The sequence below is a fragment of the Arvicanthis niloticus genome, chromosome 4, assembly GCF_011762505.2.
Source record: "Arvicanthis niloticus isolate mArvNil1 chromosome 4, mArvNil1.pat.X, whole genome shotgun sequence".
In the NCBI taxonomy this organism is placed as follows: domain Eukaryota; kingdom Metazoa; phylum Chordata; class Mammalia; order Rodentia; family Muridae; genus Arvicanthis; species Arvicanthis niloticus.
Genome location: NC_047661.1, coordinates 128,305,869 through 128,321,238, shown reverse-complemented (window position 1 = coordinate 128,321,238; position 15,370 = coordinate 128,305,869). Strand labels below are relative to the sequence as shown.

General features: G+C 44.5%; 1 protein-coding gene across 4 annotated transcripts in view; it reads left to right on the top strand.

Moving 5' to 3' along the window:
- The window catches only part of Ak5 (adenylate kinase 5), a 181,841-nt gene that overhangs the window by 47,992 nt on the left and 118,479 nt on the right, over positions 1–15,370 (top strand). For all 4 annotated transcript variants that reach the window (XM_034501205.1, XM_076933423.1, XM_076933426.1 and 1 more), the window contains exon 6: positions 2,237–2,428. In XM_034501205.1, coding sequence (XP_034357096.1) covers positions 2,237–2,428 — 192 coding nt within the window. The remainder of the gene's footprint in view (positions 1–2,236; positions 2,429–15,370) is intronic.

Genomic DNA, 15,370 nt, shown 5'->3' with positions numbered 1-15,370 from the left:
AAATCTTGGCCTCCGTTCGGCTGTCAGGTCCTGACACAAGGACTTCCAGCCTCCGAAGACAATCTTCTTCTTCCTTAAAAAAATTGCTTTATGTTCTGTGTGTGTGTGTGTGTGTGTGTGTGTGTGTGTGTGTGTGAATGTGTGTGTGTGTACATGTGTGTGTATGAGTGTATCTGTGTGTGCATGTGTGTGAATATATGTGTGTGTTTGTGTGCATGCACTTGTGTGTATGTGTGTGTGCATATGTGTATGAGTGTGTGTGCATGTGTGTGTGCATATGTGTGTGTGTACATGTGTGTGTATGAGTGTATCTGTGTGTGCATATATGTGTGTGTTTGTGTGCATGCACTTGTGTGTATGTGTGTGTGCATATGTGTGTGAGTGTGTGTGCATGTGTGTGTGCATATGTGTGTATGTACATGTGTGTGTATGAGTGTATCTGTGTGTGCATATATGTGTGTGTTTGTGTGCATGCACTTGTGTGTATGTGTGTGTGCATATGTGTGTGAGTGTGTGTGCATGTGTGTGTGAGTGTGTGTGTGCATGTGTGTGTATGTGGGTCCCTTGTTCTGGAGGGTGTCCCACGACGATCTCCTGACTGGGGCCTGCATCTCCACTGTCTGTAGGTCTCCGGCCCTGCCTGATGCGGGAGGTCGAGGCCAAAGGACACAGAGTGCAAGCAGGAGGGGAGATTGCCTGCCCCTGCTGATCGGTCTCTCCCAGGTGCTGCACCTGTCTCTCTGTGCTGAGCTGGTCCAGGCCCAGGCTGGGCCGATAAGGAGCCAGCTAGCTGTCAAGGAGGCAGCTTGGTGTCCCAGGCAGGTTCCGGGAGAGCAGAGCTCTCCCCAAGAGTTACAGCTCTTGTGACAGAAACTCTCGGACACCAGGATGATTCTTGAGCACGCTTTCACGTTCCCTAAATAGAGCCCTTATATACAGTTTTGGGGTGGGTTAGGGTCTGGCAGCAGATAATGTCTATTGGCTTGGCCTGAGAGCTTAAAGATACCTCATCTGCATGTGGGAGAGCCTGAGGGACCGTTCCTCGTGACTGATGGTCATAAACCTCTCTCTGGGAGTGCTTGTGGAGGACTGAAGCTAAGTGAAAAGAACAGGGCCTAGGAGCAGAGCTGAACTCCTGCCGTCCGATAAAGGTTCCGGGGTTTGAAACTCATGCTCAACCAAACACCCAGCTGCTTCTCACAGCCCACTGCCCTACATGTGTGTATATGTGTGTGTGTGTTTGTGTGCATGTGTGTGTGTGTTGCTTAAGTACCATGCCATGTGTGAGGAGATCAGAGGACAACTTGGTTAGAGGAACTTTTATCTTTTCAGCATGTGAGTCATATTTAGATTGTCAGCCCTGGTGATAAATACCTTTACACACCCAGCCATCTCCTAGGACAGAGGAGCAATTCTTTCTTTTAAATTGGAGACTCTTACTTTAAACCACCATGCCTTTAACCTCTTCCCAGGCTCGGCAGTAAACTGTATTCACTTCAGTAAACTGTATTCACTTCCTTGTCATGTCACCTTTTAAACACTCGAGTTCTCGGTTACACAAAAACTGGTTATTTTTTAGCTGTGTCCACATAACTCTTTGGTAGGTCATGAAGGACTCTGGCCTTCTGGGGCTGTGTGACGGGGAAAGAGAGAGAGGTTATAGACAAAACAGAGCAAGATGCAACTTTGACCTTAGTGACTGTGTGAACTCTGAATTCTCAAAGCCTTCCTTGTTCTGCTCATGTACAAAACAGACTTGATGTGTATTACCTTGTAGAATGCTGTGAAGCTTGGTCATATTATAAGGAGCTAGCTTAGTTTCGGGCCCTTAGCATACACCAGCCAGTTGTAAAATACAGACAGATAGTGGTGACAGTGGAAACACTGGTTTCCGCAGACAACTGGGGCCCAGTGATCATCTCTCCTCTACCATCAGGTTGTGCGTGCTCTAGCAAAGTTCAGCCTGAAAATGTATGTGAGCATAGACAGAAAATGTGTTTTCTGAAGTATAAAGGGCTACCACACACTGCCCCATGGGATAGGTTGTCATTTACAGGGACGGTAATAAGATGAGGCAGTCCTAGCCTTGTGTAGAGAGCAACTCAGGAAATAAGCTGGAAAAAAACAGAAAGCTAAGGACGTGGCCACCACAACAGAACCTCTGGAGGGTCCTGCTGCTGTCCTGTGTGTGTTGCTTGAAACCCTAAACACCTGCCTACCTGTCTGCTTCCCTCAGATCTGCACCCCTGACCTGGTGGTGTTCCTGGCTTGTGCCAACCATAGGCTCAAGGAAAGATTACAGAAGCGTGCGGAGCAGCAGGGGCGGCCAGATGACAACCTGAAAGCTACCCAGAGGAGACTAGTGAACTTCAAGCAGAACGCCACCCCGCTAGTGAAGTACTTCCAGGAGAAGGGGCTCATCATGACTGTAAGTTGGCTTCACGGGGGCATAACTGCACAAGAGTGACTTTCAGACCTCCAACCAGGCCATGTTCTCACTTGGAAACGCTCTTAATTTTAAGGAGTGGCTTTGGGGACAGTGTGCGGCATCCATTTAAAAGGGGTAGTCATTTTTAGTGATATCCTTTGATTCAGCCATGATGATTTTTAAATCCTTGCATTTTAGTTTGATTTTTATGGAAGGGGATGACTTAATCTTGTCTCCCGTACAGTGTCCAAGGCCACAGTCTGGGTAGTTTTAAGCAACGTGTGCCCATTTCTCTGTTTACTAAGGCCTCATGACATCAGTAGACCGCAGTCGGCGTGCTGTGGAAGGAGCTTTGATTTTTAAGTTAGACTCTGTCATGTACTGTAAATGGTAATGGATCCTGACTGCTGTAATATTCTCTGATGGTCTGATTTGTAAATGAGAGCTAGGATTGAAATGGGAGGTGTCCATCTTTCTGATCTTTAATAGAGTGCATGCATACACACACGTGTCAATATAAATGTTTTCCTACATGCTCGGTTGGTTCTAAGGTCACTGATAGTCAGTGTCCCAATGAAGGATGATACTGAGTCTTCAGGCCCTTCTTCAGGTTTGAGTGTGAGCTTCAGAGGTGACTGACAGATCTGATTCAGTTATTAAGTCACAGCAAAGACTGAGATCATGGGCCATGAAATAGTTCCTCATGCCACGAAAACCACAGCATCTACCGTGGCAGCTGGTCTATGGTGGGCAGCCTCATACTGTGGCAGCTGCTCTGTGGTTGGCAGTCTGAGTCCTCTCTCTTCTGCCCTCTCTTCTGCTTTGCCTCAGACTGGGAGTTCTTGCCCAGTGGGCTGCCGTATTCCACTGGGGATCTGGTGAGAATGATGTCCACCCATCCCTTGTTTGTTTGGTTTTTTTTTTTCCAGTTCTTATGTAACAACTGAAGCACAGTCGCAGACCTAAGGAGGTCTGGGTGAACTAAGATGCCCTGAACAGAGGCGATCGGCTAGTAATCTCTTTGCAGTCTTTACAGTGTGGTTTGTGTGTTAAGTCAAAGTTGTAAATCTGGTCTGGAAACGACTTACCATGCCAGACGTCATTTATTTTTTGTCTTAAAACAGCCACTGAGTTCTAGGAAAGATTCGGGAGCATTGGTGTAGATTTTTCTGCAGTGTGTGTGCGTGTGTGTGTGTGTGTGTGTGTGTGTGTTGTCATGTTTTTCCCACCAATTAACAGTACTGATTACTGCCTCATGCATAATGAAAGAAATGAACCCCACAGACCAAATCTCAACTGCAAGAAGCAAAGCCAGAGTTTTAATTGATATGTACAAGGCTTAAAGGTATTCTGTGTTGTCTTGATGACTTCCTGCCTCTCAGGTTCCTCACACACTGAGCAGATTTCCCAAATGAATGCAGAGTGGCGAGTGTTAATTTACTAATATTTTGCATGGAGGTGAAATGCCACTGCCTTTAATTGAGAAAGGCTGTGACAGTAGGGCTGGCAGCCTGTGACCTCACTGCCGTAGTCAAATGAGTTCTAAGATAAATGCCTCTAATTACTGGGAGAAAACTTGCCTTGCAAAGTCACCTTTTGGAAGCCAGAGAGCACAGGCTGAGCTCCCAAGAGTATAATTTGAAAAAATAGCCTGCCGAACTCATAAATACTGTCTGCTGAGACACGTGCTCTGTCTCAACCCTGGGATCACGGTTCCCTTTCAGAATTTGATGGCACTCCTCTTGTTAAAGATGCACTAAGTAACAAAATGATCATCTGTACTCCTCACAGAATGTGAAGATTTTAATAAAAATCTGTTAGTTAATAGGTTAGACTCAAGGTTTTCCTTTTCTCTGCCTCTCCTCCCGTCCCTGCCCAGGCTTCTACCTGCCACTCCCAACAGATTCCTGTACTCACTTAGTAAATATTCACTTAGAAATTACTCTGCTGGTTCTTAGGGATGCAGGCTGAGGAGTTGTTGGGTGGGTAAGAGTGATTACTAAGTTTGGACACTGTTCTTCTTAGCATTTTCTTGCTGTAATAACCACCATAACCAAAGCAACTCAGAGAAGAGAAGGTCTATTATATCTTTCAGGTCTATTATAGTAAATTGTTGAGGAAAGTCAAGGTGGGCACTTGAAGCAGAAACCACAGACAAATTCTTCTCTCTGCTTTGCTTTCTCAGGCTGTTCAGCTCCTCTTCCTCCTCCTCTTCCTCCTCCTCTTCCTCCTCCTCTTCCTCCTCCTCCTCCTCCTCCTCCTCCTTGTTGTCTTCTTCTTCTTCTTCTTCTTCTTCTTCTTCTTCTTCTTCTTCTTCTTCTTCTTCTTCTTCTTCTTCTTCTCCTTCTCCTCCTTCTCCTCCTTCTCCTTCTCCTTCTCCTTTTCCTTCTCCTCCTCCTCCTCCTTCTCTTCCTCCTTCTCTTTCTCTTCCTTCTTTTTCTCCTCCTTCTCCTTCCCCCTCCCCCTCCCCCCTCTTCCTTCTACCCTTCCCCCTCCCCTCCCCTTCCTCCTCCTCCTCCTCCTCTTCTTCTTCTATTTAATCTTTTTTACAGTCCAGTCATTGTCCCCTTCCTGTTTGCCCTCTGACAGTTCCTCATCCCATTTCTCTTTCCCCATCTCTAAGATGTCCCATCCCCACCCCACACACACATAAACCACTAGTCAAACTAAGGAGCACAGAAGCAGTATCCAAATTAACAAAAGTATAAATGAAAAGGGAGACATAACAACAGAAACTGAGGAAATTCAAAAAGAATCATCAGATCCTAGTATACTCAACAAAACTATACTCAACAAAACTAGAACATCTAGATGAAATAGATGATTTTCTAGACAGATACCACATACCAAAGTTAAATCAAGAGCAGGTAAACTATCTAAACAGGCCCATGTCCCGTAAAGAAATAGAAGTCATTAAAAACCTCTCAAAAAATAAATAAATAAATAAAGCCCAGGACCAGATGGCTTTAGTGCAGAATTCTATCAGACCTTCAAAGAAGAGCTAATACCAGCACTCCTCAAACTATTCTATAAAATAGAAACAGAAGGAACACTACCTAATTCATTCTATGATGCTAAAATTACTCTGATTCCTAAACCACACAGAGACCCAACAAAGAAAGAGAACTTTACATCAGCTATCTTTCAGATCAGCTGCCTAGAGATGACACCGCCCACAGTGGGCCCAAACCCTTCTACATCAATCAGCAATCAAGAAAATGCCCACACATGTCCAGAGGACAGTCTGGTGGAGCACTTTCTTAGTTGAGATTTTCTTTTTCCAGGAATGTCTAGGTTCCTGTCAAGTTGACAATAACTAAGACAGACACACAGAATCTCTACGTAAAGCTAAACATGGCTGAGATTATGTGTAACCCCAGCGCTGGGGGTGGGACAGAGACAGGAGGATTGCTGGAGTTGTCTGGTTGGCCAGTCAGCCTAGCTAAAAACCACAAACTCCATGAGCTTTAGTGAGGAACCCTTGTCTCGAAAGAATAAAGCAGAGGACAATAATGTAGGTCATCTGACACCCTCCAGATGCATAGCACATGCAATAGTGCACATACAGGTATGTGCCGCACACATAAAAAATAAAATGAGAATAAGGACTTTCAGTTTCTTCCTTGACTGTTTCGAGCTCATAGTAGAGTGCTTGCCCAGGACACAGTATGTTCCCAGTACGTGAAGAGTGTGTAGTTTGTGGGGAAACATACATGAAGCTATATGCTATAGACTGGATGGGAGCATGTTCAGTAGTCCCTCACATACGTTTTGCAGTCTCAGGATTAGATTACCTGCAATGAACAGAACAGACTCCCTTCCTGTCCACGAGAAGGATTAACCACTTGTCTCCTGAGGACCACAGAGAGGAGAAACTTCCTGGTGTTTCTCTCAGGTCCCCGAAGTTCAAAACTTTATGTGGAACCTCAGCTCCGCTGCCATTTCATATCCTAAAGCCCCACACGGTAGGACATAGCTGTGTACCCTGTGATTCAGGGTCATTGAGAGAAAGGATGTGACATCGGGGAGGATGACAATGTAGAGACCATGTTTAACGTGCACCAGACATCTTTGTTGCATGTCTTAGGTGCCAATGGCATCCCTCGGACACCTCTGTGACCTGCAGAAAACATGATCTTCTCTGTAACCTACATACCTTACCTGTAAAATGGATGTCATCTTCCATGCTGTCCCGCTGTGTTTATGAGGATTACAGCGTGTGTGTACTGGACAGCAAGTGTGGAAAGGGTCCGTAGACTACAGAAAGAGTCATTTAGCCGATTGACATCACCGCAGGATTTCTGTGTCTCTTCCTTTCTCTTCTGCCCCTCCCCCCACCCAATGCTCATCTTCTGGGATCTGAAACTCTCACTAGTAAGACTAGGTCTTTTGAGGAAACTACTGTTGTTCCCCAAATGGATGTTCTTGAAGAAACCCCAAATTAATAATGTAGGGGTCTAAAACTTCATAGCAACTTATTGTTTTCTTTTTTCTTTTTTTTTTTTTTTTTTTTTTTTTTTTTTTTTTTTTTTTTGAGACAGGGTTTCTCTGTGTAGTCCTGGCTGTCCTGGAACTCACTCTGTAGAGCAGGCTGGCCTTGAACTCAGAAATCCGCCTGCCTCTGCCTCCCAAGTGCTGGGATTAAAGGTGTGCGCCACCACCGCCCGGTTATTGTTTTCTTTTACGTGTGCCTGTTGATAAATTATGAAGTTGACCCAATAGCTTTGTTTGTCTCTTTCGTGGTGCCTGGGATTGAACTAAGGGTCATGTGTCTCCTAGGGAAGCCCTCCGCTCCCGAGCTATGTCCCTGGCCAGGAAATATTTTTTTTAATTTATCACAATGTTTATTTATTTATTCTTTAATATTTTTTTACAGTCCAGCTCTCTTCGTCTGCTCTCTGACTGCTCCTCATTTCATACCTCCTTCCCCTGCCCCCACACCCATCTTCAAGTGGATGTCCCTACACCCACCCACTAGACATCTTCTGGGTCCTCAAGTCTCTCGAGGGTTAGGTGCATCTTCTCTTGCTGAGTCCAGACCTGGCAGTTCTTTATATGTGTTGGGGACCTCATATCAGCTGGTGAATGCTGCCTGGTTGGTGGCTCAGTGTCTGTGGGGTTCAGGTCAGTTAAGCCTGTTGATCTTCCTATAGGGTCGCCCTCCTCCTCAGCTTCTTCCAGCCTTTTCCTAATGCAACCACAGGAGTCAGCAGCTTCTGTCCATTTATTTATTTATTTATTTATTTTTATTAGATATTTTATTTACACTTCAGATGCCATCCCCTTTCCCCATTCCCCTCCATCCCCCTTAGAAATCCCCTATCACATGCCCCCTTTTCCTTTTTGCATTTATACATTTTTTTTTAAAATAATGTTAATCATAAGCGTTATAAGTTTGGAATTGTTCAATCAGAGGTGTAACCCACTGACCGACCTAGCTATAACAACTATCTTTGACTGGTGGAGATACATGAATATCTGCCTCCCTGTCTCCCCCCTCTTTCTCTCTTTCATCACCTAGCTTCTCCTATCCTTCTTCTCCTCTTCTTACTCCTTTTCTTGCTCTCAGTACTCCTCCTACCTTAGCTCCTCCTACACATCACCCTTCCTGTTAAAATGAAACTTTTCTCTCAAAATACAATTAGAGCATAATTATGCCAATTTGTACCAGTGAGGGCTTCTGTCCATTTTTAAACAAATGTATCATCCACAGAATCAAGATGTGTCTGAATAATGTAGTCGATGTACTTGAATTGTAATGGACATTAACTGATTCCTTTCTTTTTCTACTTCTTCATCGACTGTGTATCTGTTGGGAGCTGGGACTAAAGAAAAAGCCCATTTTGACTGAAAAGAAAATCTAGTCGTCAGAAGGGCGGGGACAGTGTGCCACTGCTCGTCGGGGTCTTGTCAACTTGTCATCACACTGAGCTCCTTCGCCATCGGTTCATTGTATGTTCCTGCATGCAGTCTTGTTTGCAGGGGTGAATTTACATGATAGGAATTCAGAAGTCTGCTGTGTCTGGAACCTCATGAAACTTTCTTCAATGTGTTGACCTTTGCTCACCGTGATGTTACACGTAATTTCTTACCTTGTCCTTATTGATCCTTACGTTTCTGATTAGAGAGTCGAAAGTTGGGTATTCCCAGGGTTTGTGAAACGTTTTTCATGAGGATTTGGTGTATTTAAAGTTAGAGAAGTTGCTTCTTGATGTTAACTGAGTGAGCTGAGTCTCACATGCACTACTATTGGATAATAAGTTCTCTTTTATAGATTTTAGAAGTCTCAATGCAATGTTAGCTATTATCTAACCAATTAAAAGCTAAACAAATATCTAGCTATTTAAAAGCTCAAACAAAAAACAACTTGGTTTTTGTTTGAATTGTTGTTGGTCAAGAAGTCCTTGTAACTTCGTTTCTTAGCCTTTGTGTTGTTAGTGGTCAAACCACTGCCTTGTGGATGCTGGGCAATCCCTGTATCACAGAGACACACTTCGAGCCTAGCTCTCTCTATATATATAATGGACGGACTCTAAAAGCGTATATGCAGGACTGTTTTATTTTTAAAGAAAAAAAAAACATTTAAGTGGCTGAAAATTGAAGGGCGAAATACAATGTCTTCATTGTTTTTTAAAATGCACCAAAGCTTTGCACCTTTGGGCATTTCACTAAGTGGAAAGACAAACAACCCAGCAACACTAAACAGGCTATTCTTAATATGGCTGATAATTGGTGAGAGGGCTCAGCCAGGAAGGGCACTGGCCGCCAAACTAACACCCTGGGTTCAGTTCCCTAGTCCCACGTGACGAAAGGAGAGAACCCAGTCTTTCAAGGTGCCCTCTGACCTCCACATGCATGCCATGGTGTGCACACACACACACACACACACACAGAGAGAGAGAGAGAGAGAGAGAGAGAGAGAGAGAGAGAGAGAGAGAGAGAGAGAGAGAATGGCTTTTCTCACTTCTCTGTGGCTTGGGGGACACTCCATCACCAGGTAACCTCAAGCAGAATGTGGAAGACACACTCCTGTCAAAGGAAGACTACTGGGTAAGGGTGTGTCTGGGCGGTGGAGTACTTACATCACTTGGGAGATCTGACGTAAGCCCACAAGCCTCCTTTCTGCACTGGGCACTGTCCCAGAGCCCGGAAAGCTCTGTGTCTGCTTTCTTCATCTGCCTTGCACCCCTCTTTTTCAGTTAGAGGGTGTCCCTACTACACATTTTAAATTCACCACTGAGACTGTGATCCTCACCCCACCAGAGATGGCTTCCCTGAAGAAAAGTAAACAGGAACTGGAACTGGATTCAGACTGAGACAATGAGTAATTATTTTTAACGAACTTTGAGTTTCGTGGGAACCAGCAGTAAGATTCAAAATGCAAGAGCATTGATGGGGTTTATGTAAAATGTCCTCCACGGGTTTGTGTGTTCCAACACCTGGTCCCCAGCTGGTAACAGTCTGGAAGGGTTAGAGGACCTTAAGATGTTTCCTGGAGGAAGCTTATCACTGGGCCGAGCTTTGAGATTTTATAGCCTGATTTTCCTTCCTCCTCTTCCTCCTCTTCCTCCTCTTCCTCCTCTTCCTCCTCTTCCTCCTCTTCCTCCTCTTCCTCCTCTTCCTCCTTCCTCCTCCTCTTCTTCCTCTTCCTCCTTCTCTGCCCCTCCTTCCTCCACCCTTCTCTCTCCTTCATGACTGCCAGGCAGCCTCATGATCATACAACCATGCCTTACCTGTCATAATGGGTTGTAACCCCTCTGGAACTGTAAGCCAAAACATACCTCTCTCCCCTCAGTTGATTTTTGCAAGGTGTTCTATCACCTTACAAAGTAACTGATACTCTAACCTTACAAAGTAAGAAAAGTGACTGATATTCTAATCCCTAAAGTGTCAGCTTTTTCTGGTGGGTAAGCACCATCTCCACTGGCGTCGTGGCAAAGTGTAACTGAGATGAAAAATGAAATGCTTACGAAGAAATAAATCCAAACAAACAGCATCCCAAACAACAAACCACGAGGAGACTCAGCAGCTACCTCATCTCAAGCAAGGCCAAGAAAACACTGGCCAGCATCTTACTCAAACAAACCTACCCTCCCAAAATTACTAGGCAGAAACCTTTGTCATGCTTCTCAGTAGGTGAAGACTGATGAATTTGCAACATGTAAGACGGTGAGCTGGTGTTTCTTTTCAGAACCATGGCTTATTTTCTCTTGTTTAAGTATCCATTGTTAGGAAACAAACAAGCTTCTTGTTCCTATTTGTGAACTTAGTAACCGGGAAAAGTATCCCAGCGGAGTTTTTAAGGTCACTCAATTAGGCTGTGGAAGTATTCTGAAAGAGATGTAGAATAGTGTATGTGGCCACTGTGGTGGTTCCTATCCATTCTGAACACGACTGGGTTTAGAATCACTGAGGAGATACAGCTCTGGGCACATCTGTGAGAGTGTTTTTAGAGAAGTTTAACCTCAAAGGGAAGATCCGCCCACTATGTGACATCATCATCCCGTGGGCTGGAGTCCTGGACAGAATGAAGGGGAAAGGGGAAGGAGCCAGCTAGTGCCAGAATTCCACTGTCTGTGCTTCCTGGTTGCTCAAATGCAAGGCATCACAGCCATATGCTCCTGTACCAGGAACTCCATCTCTCCTTTGCCATCAGGATGCCTTACACAGTGATACCTCTCAAACCATGAGCCAAGATAAATCCCTTACCTAAATTAATTTCTGTTATATATTTTATCATTGCAACAAGAAACTAATGCACCCCTTTAAACTCTATTTCAGTTGCTTAAAGTATTCTTAAATTAACTAAATAATTTTTTCTAGCATGAAATGTAGTAATACTAGAACCTCAAGTTTTTAAGGGATATTGCTGTCAGAACAATGAGGATTTGTCAAAGCCTACAGAGTGTGTCTGTGTGAGTGGCTATCTGGTTAGAGAGTGCTACCTCATTGCTGCTTCTGGAAGCCACATCTCTTTGTTGCTCAGGGCAACCCCTTCCATTGGCCAACCCACACAGGTCTTCATTAGTGTGATTTTAAAAGAGCCAGAACAGAATCAAAGAGTGAATCCGATTGCCTTCCAGAAATGTTGTTATTGTGCACTCTGGAAGGTAAAGTATAACTTCGCTTCCATTTTTTTCCTCCTTTATATTAAACAGTAAACAAAAAGCCCTGGACAGTGATGTCGTTTGTGCACAATGTTGCCATTACACGCAGCAAAGCAAGAGCCACGGTCCTGGGGTGTAAATTATGTGTATTCCTAAGTTGCAACAAACTGAGAAGAGCAAGCAGGGACTGTATCTATAGCTCTTGGCAATCCATCTCTGCAAGAAGCATGTGTCCTGACATCCTCTTCCCTTCCCGAAGCTCACACATGATCAGTCTTCTTCACAATCCATAGGCAGAGAACAAGCCAAGCCACTCAGCAAAGCTGCCTCCTCTCAGTTAGAAAATGAAGCTGCACGTGGGTACCACCCTGTTGTTAGCTTCTGGTGAGGACTCTGGCACTGAACTCAGTTTTCTCAGTGCGTTGCGGTGCATAAGTGATGCAAGGACCAGCGTTCAGGATAAAAAAAAAACTCTTCTGTTGATTCCATTGACACAGACACTAGAAAAATCTAAGCCAATAGCCTTGATGTTTTTCAGTTACCTTGGGTGTAACTGTAGGAGAAGTATGAAGCAAATGATTTGGATGCAATTAAGATAATATCCAAGGGGCTGGAGGGATGACTCCATAGATAAAAGTGCTTACTGCCATGTTGGATGGTTGACAAAGGTCTATAACTCCAGATCCAGAGGATCCGGTGTCCTCTTCTGGCTTCCTCAGGTGCTCACACATACATATACAGATACACACACTCACACACACACACACACACACACACACACAGCAAATATAAAATCTTTTTAAAAAGGACACATTTCAGGGACACATAGGAAAGATTCATGCTAATAAAATTCCAAGTCTAAACCCTGAGTACTGTTGACACATCAACTTAACAATCTTTTGTTAAGGCTTATACTAGTTCTGTGGAACTGACTTTGACAACAATTTTTCTTTGAAATTATTTTTGTAGTAAAATTGATTAATAAAGAGTTAATAGACATGTGTCATGTCATGCCAATGGCGTCATATAAACTCCTTTTTAGGTTACACAATTCCTGACAATGAAATACACACACACACACACACACACACACACACGACCAAACTCACACACCTGGTTCTGTCTCTAGATGATAGTGTAATCAAGACAAAAACTTTGACAGTCATCACAACAATCTTTCCAGACTTCAAGAATTAAGTCTAGATTTACTTTAAAATGTTATAATTCGCCTGCATTGATAGCTCAGTTAGTAAAACGTCTGCTACCCAAGCATGGAGATGTGAGCTCGGAGTCTCAAAACCACATGAAACTGAGCATGCAGTGGTTGTGAACATCTGTGGTGGTTTGAGTGAAAAATGCAGCCGCCTTCCCCAGCTGGGGCTGCGATGGAGTCTCAGGAGAGGTTCCTTGCTGGAGGAAGTGTGCCACAGAGCGGGCAGGCTTTGAGATTTATAGCATCACCTCACCACATTGAATGATCTCTTTCTTTGCTTCCTTGCATTGATTGACATGTGATCAGCAGCTCTGATAAATAAATAAATTCTTTCTTTCTTAAAGAAAATAAATTCTTTCTTTCTTAAGTTGCTTTGGGTCATAGTATTTCATCCGTTACAGCAGTAGTAAGGTAATCCAGCCTCTGTATTAATTGGCCAGCCAGTCTGGCCAATGAGGCACGCTAGGGTTAGTGAGAGACCCTGTCTTAGAGAATTACACAGAGAGTGATAAAGGAAGACCCCTGACATTGGCCTTCAACCTACCCCCTCCTCCTCCCTCTCCCCTCTATCTCCCTTCCCTCTCTTTCTCTCCTTCTCCCTCCCTCCTCCGTCTCTCTCAAACACACACACACAGGCACATACATTTTATACATTTATGAGAAAAACATTGGAGCTAATCAATAACTTTAGAGAAGACAGAGCGGATAAAAGGCTTAGCAGTCAAGAAAGCACGAAACACTGTTATGACTAGAAAGTGCTTTCACAAACATCAGCCATCAGCTCTGTGCTCTCAGTGTGTCCTGGTACTAATCAAAATGTGTCACTGTGTCTCAGTGAAGCAGCTCCTGTCATGTCTGCATTTTGTAAATCAAGCATAGGAATCCATCACGCATCACTCATCCAGGACAGACAACAGCAGTGAATCCTGCCGGCTCTGGGCCTTGGGCCTTGGAGACGCACTTAGGTGCTCTCTTCTGTTCTCAGGGGACACCGACAGGCAGACTTGGACGCTGATAGACTTGGATCTGATTTCTTCGGCATTTGTTCGTTATGCATCTTTCAGCTGCAATCTCTACTCTTGGGTTTTTCTAAAGAAGAATCAATGAGAAAAATTATTTTATCGCTATATTGCTTTGGAAGTTTGTTGTACAAGTATTGTTACTAGGTAATGGCTGTAAAATAATGAAGATAATTTGTAAAATTGCTTATTCTAAGAACACATTGCAAGCAGTTGCCAGGCCTCCTTCGTCTCTTTGTTTCTCTGTGCTGACTTCTCACCTCATGCAAGCCAAGCAACCTTTGCCGTAAGTCAGACTACTGGTTACTTTTCTATTGCTCTGATAAAACACACTAAGTAACCAAAAGCAACTTATGCAAGAAAGGGTTTGTTTGAGATTATGACTCCTGTCTTAGTTAGGGTTTTACTGCTGTGAACAGACACCATGATCAAGGCAACTCTTACAAGGACAACATTTAATTGGGGCTGGCTTATAGGTTCACAGGTTCAGTCCATTATCATCAAGGTGGGAGCATGGCAGCATCCAAGCAGGCATGGAGCAGGAGGAGCTGAGAGTTCTGCATCTTAAGATGTAGGGCAGCTAGCAGAATACTGACTTCCAGGCAGCTAGGATGAGGGTCTTACTTCCCACACCCACAGTGACACACCTACTCCAACAAGGCCACACCTCCGAACAGTGCCACTCCCTGGGCTGAGCATATTCAAATCACGGCAGCTGCTGAGGGATAAGAGTCTATCATGGCCAGGAATCGTGGCAGCGAGAGGCAGGCAAGGCGGCAGGAACAGGAAACTGAGAGATCATATCTTAACCACAAACACAAAGCAGAAAGCCAACTGGAAGACATATAAGGCTAAATAATCCCAAAGCCAGTCCCCAGTGCTGTATCTCCTCCAGCAAGGCCACACCTCGGAGTCTCTCCAAACAGTACTATCAGCTGGAGACCAATTGTTCAAATACTTAGGCGTGTGGGGGACGTCTGTCATTCGGATGCCACACGCCTTTGGTCTGTTGTGGGCAACATGCTGTTCTGTTCTGCTGGGATCTGGCTTTCCCCCTCCTTGCAGTGAGTATTTTTCCAGAGTTATTCTTTCAGCTCTATTGAGAACCTGTGCTATCCTGGTGCCCTCACCAGGCAACAGTGAGCCCCCTTTCTTCAACAACTATTCACTGACAAGCCTGGTGGTAATACTTTTCCTAGTCGGGACTTTTAGAATCACAAATATGGTGTGGTAGGGCCAGAGTTGTAGCTCAGCGATAGGGCATTTGCATAACATATGCAAGGCCAGGCTTGATATTCGGAAACACGGAAACACCTCCAAAACTCAAAGATGGTGTATGGCTACGAGCTATCCTCATAGAGTGTGTACCACAGATGATGTGATGGATGGAACAACGTGAAGCTAGCCCAGGATAGGACACAAGCACGACCCAGAAGAAGGGCCAGCCAAGTGAAGGGCTAGGATGGAATTCCTCCAGGGAAGGCAGGAAAAGTGGAACTCAGAATGAGGAGGAGTGGTTATGAAGCAGGCACTCGTGGGAGCTGGATGGACAGAGTGAACGCTAGGAACTAGAGTGTTAGGGAGTAAATGTGCTGTGGCCAGG